Source organism: Zootoca vivipara, chromosome 11 (genome assembly GCF_963506605.1).
Source record: "Zootoca vivipara chromosome 11, rZooViv1.1, whole genome shotgun sequence".
Classification (NCBI taxonomy): Eukaryota; Metazoa; Chordata; class Lepidosauria; order Squamata; family Lacertidae; genus Zootoca; species Zootoca vivipara.
Genome location: NC_083286.1, coordinates 21,758,988 through 21,773,004, shown reverse-complemented (window position 1 = coordinate 21,773,004; position 14,017 = coordinate 21,758,988). Strand labels below are relative to the sequence as shown.

At 41.6% G+C, this 14,017-nt stretch overlaps 1 protein-coding gene across 1 annotated transcript; it reads left to right on the top strand.

Moving 5' to 3' along the window:
- Positions 1-1,793: 1,793 nt before the first annotated feature.
- Positions 1,794-13,711, top strand: SLC25A46 (solute carrier family 25 member 46). Its single transcript, XM_035100132.2, has 8 exons — positions 1,794-2,159; positions 3,862-3,904; positions 6,135-6,192; positions 6,808-6,885; positions 7,124-7,224; positions 9,619-9,675; positions 10,469-10,526; positions 12,593-13,711. Exons 1-8 carry the CDS (start codon positions 1,922-1,924, stop codon positions 13,169-13,171), a joined length of 1,212 nt encoding a protein of 403 aa, XP_034956023.1. The 5' UTR covers positions 1,794-1,921; the 3' UTR covers positions 13,172-13,711.
- The last annotated feature ends 306 nt before the right edge of the window (positions 13,712-14,017 follow it).

The window sequence follows — 14,017 nt, the reverse complement described above, 5'->3', positions numbered from 1 at the left end:
AGACACCAACCTGATTGCAGGCCAGGCCAAGGTGATGTATATGACTGGTGGAAATTGAAATGCTTTGTTTGAAACTTTATAAATACCACTGCCCAGACCACTGGGTGTGCACAGTTACAGTTCTTGAGGAATGATCCAACTGTAACCTATTGCTTCCTAAGTAATAAAATGGCTGGACTCTATCTCCTCCCGGCTCCTGAATTTCATTGGCCAGACTTGGCCAGGGTTTTTATAGGGTTTGACGCCTTGCAACAAAGGCACACCTTTGCCTCACCCAAACCCCCTCTAGCATGATGAATTAGGGGTTTGGTTTGCTATGTCAATCTGGGGCTTTGCCATGTTCCTCTTTTCTACCCAACCAGGAGCCTGTATATTTTGCTGAAAGTGTGAAGCAGACCTGAGTAACAGCCAAACTTTTATGTTCCCATAGACAGGGATCTACCACTTCTTCATCCCAGCATGTAACCTGAATACCTGCAAACACCTAGCAAGGTCCTTACTCCAGAGGAGGCTGACAGCAACAAAAGGCAAATGTCAGGGAGGGCAACGGTGACAAGTCTCTTCTCCAGCCTGAGACCTGTGGATTTATTTTTTATAAATCGTTTTTATTTGTTTTTACAAGTGTAGAGTTATAACAATACCAAATACGGTACATATCCATACATAGAGATTTCTCTGAATCTCGAGACTTCCCATCATCCCCTCCATGGATCCTATTGTCAACATTTTCAACTGCATATTATTGCATAATCTATATTTTGTACCCGTCCATATTGTCCAAAGTGTTTGTTACATTACAAGTGTTATTAGAATCCTGCTAATGTTTTCATCTGCTTACAGTGGTCTTCTAAATAAATTATACATTTTCCCATTCTTTCTTGAAGTTTTTGTCTTCTTGGTTCCTGAGTTTTCCACTCAGTTTTGCCATTTCGGCGTAGTCCAACAGTTTGGTTTGCCATTCCTCTCTTTCTTCTTTCAATCTCTGGGCTAGTAGCATCGGTGCGGTTGTTGTTGCCTACATAAAAAGTCCGCTCCTTTGGGATGTCGGTACCTACAATTCCTAATAAAAAGCCTTCTGTGGGTTTTTTAAACAAAAGTTATTTTAAACATTTCTTTCCAATTCATTATATATCATTTTCCAGAAAGCCACATATGGTAAAAAGTACATTCTTTTTCTTTACATTTCCAGCAAGTGAGACCTGTGGATTTGGACGGTATTGTTGTTGTTTAGTCGTTTAGTCGTGTCCGACTCCTCGTGACCCCATGGACCATAGCACGCCAGGCATTCCTGTCTTCCACTGCCTCCCACAGTTTGGTCAAACTCATGTTGGTAGCTTTGAGAACACTGTCCAACCATCTCGTCCTCTGTTGTCCCCTTCTCCTTGTGCCCTCCATCTTTCCCAACATCAGGGTCTTTTCCAGGGAGTCTTCTCTTCTCATGAGGTGGCCAAAGTATTGGAGCCTCAGCTTCAGGATCTGTCCTTCCAGTGAGCACTCAGGGCTGATCTCCTTCACAATGGATAGGTTTGATCTTCTTGCAGTCCATGGGAAAAAAATTTGGTTGGTCCTAATATTGTCCGGTGGATTTAAAAACAGCTTTTCCCAGTAAATATGGAGAATATAGGGGAAACGCTCTACAGTATATTTTTCTTATCTCTAGGTTAGCAGGAAGCGGGCTGGCAGAACGAGCCGCGCCTCCAATAACATCAGGCTAGGGGGCGGGAACCCGGGAACCCGCCCGCGTCACATGACCCGCCATGGAGACGAGTATACTTCAGGGCGGCGGGGTTTGCTTCCGGTTGGTACCCGGAAGTGAAGCCTGGAGGAACCTGAGGGCGCAGCGGCGAGGTCTTCCCTCTTGCTGCTGTCAAAACCGCTTGACGTTTCTGGGTCCCTCGGCTCTCTCCTCGCTTGTGGCCCGATGCATCCGCGGCGCCCCGAGGGCTTCGACGGCCTGGGCTACCGGGGCGGCCGAGAGGAGCCGGGGGGCTTCGTGGCCAAGCCGGACCTCGGCTACTGGGTCAGCACCCCGCCTGACATCCCCGGCAGCCGCAACCTCCACTGGGGGGAGAAGACCCCGCAGTTCGCTGCAGGGACCCCGGTGGGGGCGGCGGGCTTCAACGAGGACTCTTACGCAGGGAGCGTGGCCGCCGGCTCCGGTACGTAAAAGAAGGAGGAGGAGAGGCACGCGTCGGTTAGACGGGGCCTGGGTCCCAAAACCAAAGGGGCCAGGAGAGCCCAGCATCTTCCGTGGGTCGCATATATTCTTGCTTCCCACGCTGGATGTGTCTCCCCCCCCCCAAAAAAATCGCCTTTTCTGCTTGCAAAAGGCCACGGTTTCAAAGGTCAACGTGCAGATTCTTACGCTCCTGGACGTTCCTATACGTTTTTGTTCGCCTGTCGTAGAAACAGAATTCCCTTCTTTCTGGCAATTTTTTTGGCCCGCAACAGTTTGGTGCTTTGCATTCTTTGGAGTGTGGACTGTTCCGAGGGTGCTGGATTGCAAGTGAGGCTCTTCCTAGCGTGATGAACCAGAGGCATGCTTAGTAAACTTTTTCATTTTCTTCCTCCTTACTGTTGGTTCATATTTCGATTTGGAGCTTTTAAAGCAACTCTAGTGAGTCCTAGAACAAGTGTTCTCCTAACCTGTTGTTCACTAAGAGCTCAGGATGTTGTACAATCCCTTACCTTTACCCAATTTTTGCAAGCCAGTCTCTCTAGAACCAGTTTTTCTTAAGTGGTACGTGTTCCTTTTACTCTCTAGAAAAAATAGTGCCTGTTAGGAAAACATTAGCAATCTATAACAATATATTCTTCAACCCACCCAAATGCTCCTAGTCCACTTACTTACCTATATTTTTCCTCTGGGTCATACAGCAATGGGGGTTGGGCCCACCTGTGGTTTGTCCCCTGTAGGCCCAATATTTCTTGCCACACAGGCTAGATGGAGAGTGACAATGAGCGAGATGAGGAGGTACCGGTAGATGCTCTGAAGTCTTTGCATAATCACTCATCCCACACCTCTCAGTGGTGCAACCACAAAGAACTAGGCAAGTGGTAGTTGTTGCTGCTTCTTATTGCTTATTGATACCTTTCTGTTTGGGAAGCTGGGTAAAAGTACTGTGGTCTTGGCAACTATCCAGCAGTGTTGACCCCATGATGCTAGGTCTATTTATATCTCTGTTTATGTCTCCAACCAGGAAATGTTGGCCCAAGGTCACCAAATAAGGATCATGGCTCAGTGAGGGTTGTAATTAAGCAAATGTATGCCCCAAATTTGTCATAGACTAGAACAAATTATAGGTATGTGGGTGGTGCTGTGGTCTAAACCACTGAGCCTAGGGCTTGCTGATTGGAAGGTACAGCGGTTCGAATCCCTGTGATGAGGTGAGCTCCTGTTGTTCGGTCCCAGCTCCTGCTAACCTAGCAGTTCGAAAGCACATCAAAGTGCAAGTAGATAAATTGGTACCGCTCCGGGGGGAAGGTAAACGGCATTTCCGTATGCTGCTCTGGTTTCACCAGAAGCGACTTAGTCATGCTGGCCACATGACCCACAAAAACTGTCTGCAGACAAATATCAGCTCCCTCAGCCAGTAAAGCAAGATGAGCGCCGCAACCCCAGAGTCGTTCGCAACTGGACTTAACTGTCAGCGGTCCTTTACCTTTACCTTTTTAGAACAAGTTATATTAGCTTACTTGATAAATTTAAGGCAATCAGTTATTGATTTATTATATTTTGTAAATATGTGTGTATTTGTGCATTTACCAGGCTAATGCAAATTTTGGATAGGGTCCTCCCTGTGTTTTGTTGTGTAGCTGTTTAAAACTAACAGTTGTTTGTGTTGTCTTTCTGTCTTTCAGAACAGTTGAATAGGTTTGCAGGCTTTGGGATTGGCCTGGCAAGGTAATATCACAATTATGTAATTCATAACATTTTACTAAACACAAATCCACTTTTTCCAAATCCGTATCTCTGTATGTGTGTTAAGGTGGCACATACAACTAAATGCTTTAATATTGTCATTCAGCCTAAGCAGAGTTGGCTACCACCTTTCAAAAATGTATTCATTACAATATTTATATACTTTCCAAAGTGGTTTACAAGCCAGTAACAAATACTGTAATACAAAGGCAACATCAACAACATCCAGTTATCAAACTCAGTAGCCATAGAAAGACTTCAGCCAAAAGGTAACTTTTTAAAAAAGATGTTGCAGCTCTTACAAGAGGAAAGGTATGGGGTAGTTGTCCTAACCTGTACTGATAGACAGTTCCATAACATCTCTATTCTGAGCTATCAATATTTACACTTCTTATAAAGGAAGCAAAGCCTTACGACTTGTTCATGTCAGACAAGTGGGCTTATATAGGAGGTGGGGAGAGTTATTATATGAGGGTTTCAGTAAGGCGTTACAAATTAAAGCCAGTGCATTGAAATGAGTACAGAAGCAAATTTGTAGCCTGATCACAAAAGCTTAAGCAATGATAACTTGTGTATAACTTAGTCTTTAAGGTGCCAGAAGACTTTGTTCGGAACTGGAGGAAGCTCACTTTCCTGAAAAGAAGCATTAAAGGCTTTCTTTTCCATAAGCAACAAGCTTTAGTGGACAGAGTTCCTGTTGCTTTTACAGGGAGGGTAGACCAAAATGATCCAAGCAGTAGTGACATGCAGTTGATTCTGATGCTTGCAGTTTAGATTCTCCCCTAGTGACTGTGTTTAAGTCAGACCAAATGTGAGCAACTTTTATTAGCAAAGCATCTGGCAGAGGAATTGCAGTGAATAGCTGTTGGTTTGCATTCCATAGACTCTACCTTAGGGCTTAATTGACCCTTCAATGGAGGGTGAGAAAAAGGAGTTATTTGCTGCTGCCGCCACCACCACCACCTCATAGGCCTGCAAATGAGCTTTATGGTGTGCACTCAGACAGATTTAGCATAGGTTTTCTGCCATGATTCTCAAGTTGGCTCCCCATGCGCTTCCCGTAACTAAACTTGACAGCTCTATGAAGCACAGGGACAGGAATTTATAATGTTATATAACTCTATTTCTTTGGTGGTATAGCTCTAAATAGAGCCAGAATTTTCTGTACAAACAAGAACAGTATCGTTCATTTGAAACGCAGTTACAAATGACCCAGTATATGGGTCCGATAGAACTGTGACATGGAATCCTTTCATTGTATGGGGATTTTTTGTTATTTGGTGAATAAAACTCAGGAGAATTCCCTCTTTGGCAAAGCTTGGCAAACCAAGCACTCTGAGATGGGCCTTTCCAGTTGCCCACTTATTGTGGCTGTTTAAACTGTTCCTCCTCGAAGATTCTACTATTACCTTAAGGGAGAGTAGCCCCTCCCCCTTAAAGTGTGCTGCCTAGCAACCAGCATCAGGTAACACAAGATGTTTTGATCCCTACTGGTCAAGGCATTCCGCAGGTCTTGGTTCTTCTCAGGGGCAGGGGTGACTGATGAAGCTTCGGCAACGGATCCTAATGTAAAATGTCTGCTCTCCAGGCCTTAAATATTGCCTGCCAATTTGTTCGTTTCCTCTTTATAACATCTTGCATAGCTGCTGCAGGATGCATAGGAAATGAATGTGTCGCGTCATCAGAATCTTCTCTAGGTCCAAGCTCAAGCCACGTGTATCTGTCAGATTTGGGTTTTGCCTAGTAAACATTGTGAAGGCTTGGGTCTACTGTTTGGCTTCTGTACTAAATAGCTGCTGCAGCGGCAGAACTATGTGTTAGAGAGTGTGCTAACCACCTTGCTTTAGAGTATTAAAGCATTTTAATAACATTTTGTAACTTAATAACACTTCAAAGTTATGTTTATTACTAAAACAAGATAATAATAACACTTGTTTAGTGTGCCATCTCAGTTGTCTTTTCTGCGTCTGTTGAAGACTTGCTTCTTTTGACAAGCTTTCTAAGTAGAGATTTTTATCCCAGTTGGTATCTGTACTGAGTTTGAAATTATTTTTATATACATAGTGGTTTTTATATATGCAGTTGTTTCATGTATGATTTATTGTATTGTCAAATTGCTTTGAGGTGCTTCATAGAAAGTTCATAAATGAAATACTGTAAAGAGTAATAAGTGGGAGAAACTTCTGTGTTTAACATAATTGTTTTTCCAAAGTTTGTTTACAGAAAATGTGCTGGCTCATCCTTGCATTGTTCTGCGTCGACAGTGCCAGGTAAGTTGTTGTGAGTTGCTCTCTCAAATGTGTCTTGTTAGCCTCACTTAGGCTGCAGTCCTAAGCATATGCTCCTGTGAGTAAACACCATTGAACAGAAATGGGATTTACTGCCAAGTAAACATGGATAGGCCTGTGCTTTTATTATTGGGCTGTATTCAACTAAGTTCTACTCACAGTAGACCTGATGGAATGATTGGGCCTACATTTGTCATATGCACTAATTTCAATGGATCTATCTGGTGTATGACTATCTTTGGATACAGCCCATTTAATGTTAATGTCACAGAAAATACTGGATTTGGTTGGCTAACTAGTGGCTCTCCAAATGTAGACTCCAACTCCTGCCAGCCCTGCCAGTGGGCAAGGATAATGGGATTTACAGTGCAACACATTACCCTCTCGTGGATTAGACACTTCCTTCAAGTTGCAATTAAAATATGATATTTGGATAGCACTTCAGCATGGATTGTATTTGAGTGATCCTGTAAGTCTTTAGGGAAACAATTGAGATAGCGTTGTGGAGTCAATTACAATATATTATTATAACATGTTAATTATACCGTACCAGTTACAAATGTTTGTAACTGTATGTATGCTTGTTTGTTTTTGCAGGTTAATTACCATGCCAGGAATTATCATCTCACTCCATTTACAATTGTCAACATTATGTATAGCATCAATAAGGCCCAGGTAGGTATTTGGTGTCTACAGATTTGTTTAAAGAGAAATTAATTAAAACTACCAGTTATGTACTACTTCAAATCTGATTCCTGCCCCTGCCCCCCAAATGCAGTTGGCCAGTATAAAAATATGGCAGATAATGAATGCAGGTATGCATAGAAGTCACTACTGGTTGCAGGAAAACATCAAATCCTGGGTTAGGTTACGTAGATATTTTCTTCAAGCTATTTTATTTTTTTAATTTCAGGGGCCCAGAGCTCTTTGGAAAGGAATGGGGAGCACTTTCATTGTTCAAGGCATAACCCTTGGAGCAGAGGGCATCATCAGTGAATTCACACCCTTGCCCAGGTAATTCTCGTTTTTCTCTTACGTTAAGTAAAAGCAGTATTTGTACATCATATCTCTTTGGGATAGTCTCAGAAGTTGATTGCATCAGTTTAAATTAAAACTCAATGGGCGCCATTGCAGTCGGGTCCCACCTGCATGCTTCCAATAGGCATCTGGCTGGCCACTGCGAGAATGACATGCTGGACTAGAAGGGCCTCTGGCCTGATCAAGCAGCTCTCTTTTTATGTTCTTGATGCCATGCAAGTGGACTTCCACTCACACAGCAGCCTTTTCCTTCCTCTCCTCCCTCAGCAACCCCCCTTCTGCTCCAGGCAGTATTTGTTCCCATCCTCTGGAAGGCGCACAGTTCTGCCAACAGTATCTGTTCTACTAGTGGACAGACACTGATGGATTTCATCCACCCACCTTAGGTCTCACCAATTGCCGTAACTTTTGCATTAGTAGAACCGTGCAGCGGAATATGCTTGGTTCACCTGTTTTGTGCCAATAACGTGACACTGCAATTCTGTTTAAAGTCTTAGGTTCCCCAATAACATATAAAAGCTGGCTTGAATTAGTCCTATTATGGCAGATCTGAATGGCCAGAGGTGATGATAGCTTATACTTAGGAATATCCCTGGAATAATCGTAGAACCTCCTTGTAGAATTATAGAAGCCATTGTTGAAAATAGTGGCATAAAGAGCAGGAAAGGAAATGAGCATGATGACATGGATGAGATCAACAGCCAAGAAGCTGTGGGATACATTTGCCCTTAGTAAATATGGGCCTATAGAAGATGATTGCTGAAGAGCCCCAAAATTAGACTATGATGTCTTCAATAGACCCATTATCTGGTCCCAATCCTGAGAGTAAGCTCCACTGAATTTAGTGGAGCTGACTTTTGAACAGGCATGGTTAGGATTGCACTATAAACTGATCTTTTAAGAAACTGGATATATTTTTGGTGGGATGTTAATTGTATACACAGTAACTGAGTCTTCCTGTGAATTAGAGCTCTTTTTAAACACTTGCTTTCCTCTCCTGTTGGAATACACCTCAGAGTATCAGATGCTCCCTATGTTTCCAGATTGAAGACTATTTGACCTTGAGCAGCTGATACCATTTCTTGGTAGTTGTTTCCCCCTTGTTGGCCAGTGTCTCTTCCAATTAAGATGAGCTGTTTTAGCTGTTAAGTAGATCTAAGCTGATTACTGTATGTGTCATTCAAAGAGTAAGCTTGTTATCTTGGCAGTAGCATTTTGAAATCCAGTAGCAAGCCCAAAGTAAAGTAACTGTAGTCTTTTAGCAAAAGTAGAGATCCAAGTCTGCTGCCTTTTTGCTACTGAAACAACTGAATGGAAGTTGGCATTACAAACTATGTAAAGCATTTTGAGTGTGTGAGCTTCACTGTAAAGGAGAGTCACTACTTGGATCTGCATGACCTCAAGGAACATAAAGCAATATTTTAAATATTTTAAACTAGCCAGTAGTTAGTAAAGGAAGACTCATTGACATGCTGATTGAAAAATGAATTAAAATAAGTCAATACAATAAAAACATTGCATTAAAAAAATTCTTTTTTAGAACATTGCACTGTTCTAGTTGTTTCTCTACTAGATTGGGCTTAAATGAATCCTCAGTAGGAAGCTATAAAACTCTTCAAAAAGGTATAAATGCCTGTTACCACTGATAGGTAATGAAATATCCTTGCAGAGGTTTGCTCAAACCATTTTCTTCCCTTACCTTGCGCCCCAGTCACAGTTGCCCAGCTAGTTATAACGATCTACACATTTTGTCTTTAGATCGTACCTGGTGCTAACACTGAGTGTGTGTTAAAAGTCTATGAAATCTGTGTTTATAGTTTTGGTGTCATTCAAAACAACTGTTAAAAATTACTTATGGATCAAAGACACTATATTACAAAAGTTTAAATTTAATAAAGTTCTTAGGTTCCGTAGCCTTTCGTGGTTCAACTTGAAAAGGCACAGAAACAGGTTCTTCTGTTCCCTTCTTTTGCCGGGAAATGTTCTGACATGCAGCGACTTTTCTATATGCGGTGTAATCTCAGACGTAGAAATGCATAGCATAGCACTGTTCAGGCAGAGCTTTGTAGGCTCTGGTGTCTCTGAAAACCTGTAGATTATGAGCAATATCCAACCCTGCACAAACAACTTCACCACCTCCCCTTTACCCCTGCACCCTCTGGAACAGATTTTTTGCCATTGCACAGGGAGGGCTGCCGGCAGGAGAGGTGAAGAATTTCCATCACGTGAGCAGGTCTGTTCTGCAAGCGGACTGGTGCTTTTGGGTGTTGCCTGTTGTGCAAGTCATTTCACCATAAGATATAAAGGGGTCTATGCCTTGAATTTTGGTTAGTAACCATTTATTGCCAATTACTACTTTATTTTTTGTAGAGAACTTTCATATAAGTGGAGTCCCAAGCAGATAGGAGGACATCTTATGCTGAAAGGGTACGTACATGTGTTAAATTTACTCCCAATTTTTTTAGTACAGAAGGATGTTATTATACTACAAGAAAAAAGAACCAATAGTGCAAATATGCAACCAAAAAAAAGATTAATTAGAAACATGGCAATAACTTTTTTTTTAGCAATCTGAAGTGTGTCAACTTCAAATTGAGTTAAATTTTAGGACTCTCAAATCCCCTAATCTTTATTTATGTAAGTATTATCATGTGTCTCCATCTTGCTCCTAGGAGTACATCTAAGGAGATTGCTGCATTAATGTCTAGAAATAAGGCCTTTGGAATTGAACTCTCATTTCTGTAAGACTCCCACTAATGAATTTGCACAGAAATATCATACCAATGATTTTGTAGAATATGATCTATTTCACTTAATATGCATATTGAGAAGTAATGGCATAAGAATCTGTAACTACTAAATTAATCTTCGACGTAGATGCATCTTATCATTAGGAGGATTTTAACAGCACCTTCCCCCACCTATGAAAATTATTAAAATCTTAGAAACAGGGCTAAACCTATTTAAATTAAAGCCTTGGTTTAGATCAGGCATCCCCAAACTGCGGCCCTCCAGATGTTTTGGCCTACAACTCCCATGATCCCTAGCTAACAGGACCAGTGGTCGGGAAAGATGGGAATTGTAGTCCAAAACATCTGGAGGGCCGAAGTTTGGGGGTGCCTGGTTTAGATCGACTGTTGACTGGGCTGTTTGTTTGAAACTGTAGCAAAAAACATGTCATTATCAAAAGGATAAGTGGTTTGTTTTTGTTTTCCTCTAGGCTGACTTGCTTGATAGCAATGCCTTTTTATTCTGCAAGTCTGATTGAAACAGTACAGGTAAGTTAAATGCTTTTTTTGTCTGCTGTCAGGTAACATTATTTTGGGGAATCAGAGGTATTGAAAGTATCCCAGCATCAGCTGGCCTGAATTTTTGGTATTCTGTCTTTATTTGCATTGTCCCTGGCGGAAGAGATACCGGCATTCTGCTTTATTAAAAAGTATTTGATACACAGCAATATCATGTTTTGTGTTACTAGTTATTTTTAAATTCACAGCAAATAATTCCTACGGCTCAAGAGCTGATTTCAGCTAATTTCTTTAAATGGTTTTATTTGGATCTGGAAAATCCAACACAAATGTTTTTAGCAGTTGCCAAAAAGCTAAAGGGAATGACATCTGAACTGTATGGTGAGGAAAACCCTCTTAATGTATTGAACTACCTGTCAAATTTGATTGGGCTTGCACATTACATGGCTCAGTAGGTTTATTTTCTAGTTTACTGCTTTTCAGTTTGTTCCATTCCAAGCCACTTGGTGGTGCACCAGTTACTTCAAAGTTTTTTGGCTTGGGGATTTGAAGCATAGGATGAAATTGAGCTGCTTGATTTGGTTCATTTATGTGTTCAATTAACCACAGTAGTGCAGCTCTGTGTGTGTTTCTTCATGCTTCCAAAATATCCTTTGAGGTTTTCACTTGCATATTTTGAAAAATCACCTTCCCTGTTACTACGTGAAATAAAAAAACTTGCACATGCTTATTTCTTTCTACTTGGCATTCCCTTAAACGAGGAATTAAATGGCTCTTGGTATCATGAGAAATGCTTATTGATTAGGATGGGAGCCCAGGACACCAAGATCTGTGCAACTTGTTCCACATGCTCTATCTTTTCTGCAGCCACATGGAAAACTCCTATTGGTTTTTAACAATAGCCCTTCATGTGGCGTGGTGAAGTGTTGTTTGATAAATGCCCATAGCCTCTTTAGATGCATAGAACTAGTTGTCAAGTTCTTGGGATCCTGACCATGGATTTATTTTTTTTAATTAATACTGGTGAATTTCTGCCTGTGTTTTATACAGCCTAATAGAGTTCAAGAACTCCTTTGTACCTACAAAATAGCAAAGGAAGCTAGTGGGTGGAGACAGCCCCCCCCCTTCCTTTTCCAAACCGGGTGTGATATCTTTTAGAGGCATAACATCAACTTGGTGGGAATAGCTTCAAACCACTACTTTCCTTTGCCATTTAGCAAAGATATGCAGTAATTGGAAATGCCTACTAATGTATTGGCAAATCCCCTAAGGTTTCCAAGAAAATGTTTGTTCATACTGTTTCCAGTGACCTAAATTGTTTGGGATCTAATTTGCTCTGTTCACTGCACATATGAAGAGGTTAGCATGTATCTGTATGTTTATATGTGAGTGAGATAAGGGAGTGTGATTAAGCACTGCCTAGCCCCACCTACTATGGGGTCTAGCCACACCCACCTTTGCAATGTGGCCGCAGCCACTACTGAGATAATGTGGTGCTTGGTCCCCAAAAAGGCTCGCTATTCCTGAACTAAGTTGACTGGTTGGAACTGGGCTGTTTTGTTTGACTGGATGTAAAGTAGGAAATCAGCCCTGAGCGCTCACTGGAAGAACAGATCGTGAAGCTGAGGCTCCAATACTTTGACCACCTCATGAGAAGAGAAGAATCCTTGGAAAAGACCCTGATGTTGGGAAAGATGGAGGGCACTAGGAGAAGGGGACGACAGAGGACAAGATGGTTGGACAGTGTTCTCGAAGCTACGAACATGAGTCTGACCAAACTGTGGGAGGCAGTGGAAGACAGGAGTGCCTGGTGTGCTATGGTCCATGGGGTCACGAAGAGTCGGACACGACTAAACGACTAAACAACAAAACAACAAAAAGTATTGCTTTTAAGATTGGTTACACTTGGCAATTTATTCTATAAACTTGGAAGGGTATTTACACAACTGCATGTTTTCTTGTAGATTATGATCTTGTTGCTGAAGCTGGTTATGCATAATTTGTTTATAAGTAAATTTTAAAAAATGGCAACAGTCACAACTTCTGGACGTTTATTCGTTGGAAATACTGAGGTGCTTTTTCTTTTCTTTTTACAGAGCGAAATCATTCGGGATAATCCTGGGATTTTGGATTGTCTGAAAGAGGGCATAGGCAGAGCAATGGGCTTTGGAGTGCCCCATAGCAAGCGGCTCCTCCCTCTCCTGGCCCTGGCCTTTCCAACTGTTCTACACGGAGTTCTTCATTATGTGATCAGTTCCATTGTTCAAAAGTTAGTCCTCCTCCTCCTCAAGAAAGAGAATTCCCCCAGCCTTCCAGCTGAGAACTCTAGTTCTGTGCAAAGCATGCTAGATGCTTATTTTCCGGAACTTATTGCCAGCTTTGCTGCCAGCCTTTGCGCTGATGTGATGCTCTATCCTCTCGAAACAGTTTTGCACCGTCTTCATATCCAAGGGACACGCACCATCATTGACAATACGGACCTGGGATATGAAGTCCTCCCCATCAATACCCAGTACGAAGGAATGAGAGACTGTATCAATACCATAAAGCGTGAAGAAGGAATATTGGGCTTTTACAAAGGGTTTGGGGCTGTAGTTGTACAGTACACCTTACACGTTGCTGTGCTGCAGTTCACAAAAATTCTTTACTCAACACTGCTCCAGAATGTTTCTTAAACGTTGATGGGTGTGGCCACCCAAAAGTCCACGCATTCAGGCAGTAGGTAAGCAAGTGAAAGCTGCGAGTTTAGAACCTACAGTGATGGTTTTCTCCTTGCCAGCCACCTAGAATGTTCCTGTGTAAATAGATGTGCGTTGTCCCAGGCCCTTTATGAAATACTTAATCAGAGAGAGAGAGAGAAATGAAGCATGGAAGTCTATACAGGCCAGGGCTTTTCAATATTGAAATGTAAATAAACTATTGCAACATCTTTTGTAAATCTGTATCTGCTGTGTAGAGTGTGATTTCCCGATTGCTGATAAATCCTGCACAAACTCAATTTGAAATGAATGATAGCTGTGATCTTGTTCTTAAAGTCTTGTCACTTCTCAAAGGGACTTGCACTGAGGACTGCGTGCCTTTGCTTCTGTCCGTAGAATTATTTTGACTATATTTGAATGCTCTCGAAAACCAATGAACTTTGACAACTCTGCTGAAGGGTTTTGCCATATAACTGCTGTAAAAAGGATTAAAATTGCTATGGTTATGAATGCGAATGTAGAAGTGATTGCTATTCCAGTTTTTCCACATCCTATTCTAGTTGATTTACAAATGTGACAATGATTTAACAACATTATTTTTCTGAAAAAAATTCTGATGGCACCCCCAAAAAAACCCAAACTCTGAATTGCTGTGGCATTTGTCTAAATGAAATTGAACTTGCTCAAAAGATGGCTCCACAATTCAATAACTTGACAAGGCTAATGGTAATGAAAGTGTGAAGATTCTAAAATATTATAAGCAGTTTATAAATACATTTCCTGACCACTACTAGGCAAAGACCATAAGAACACTTGAAAACA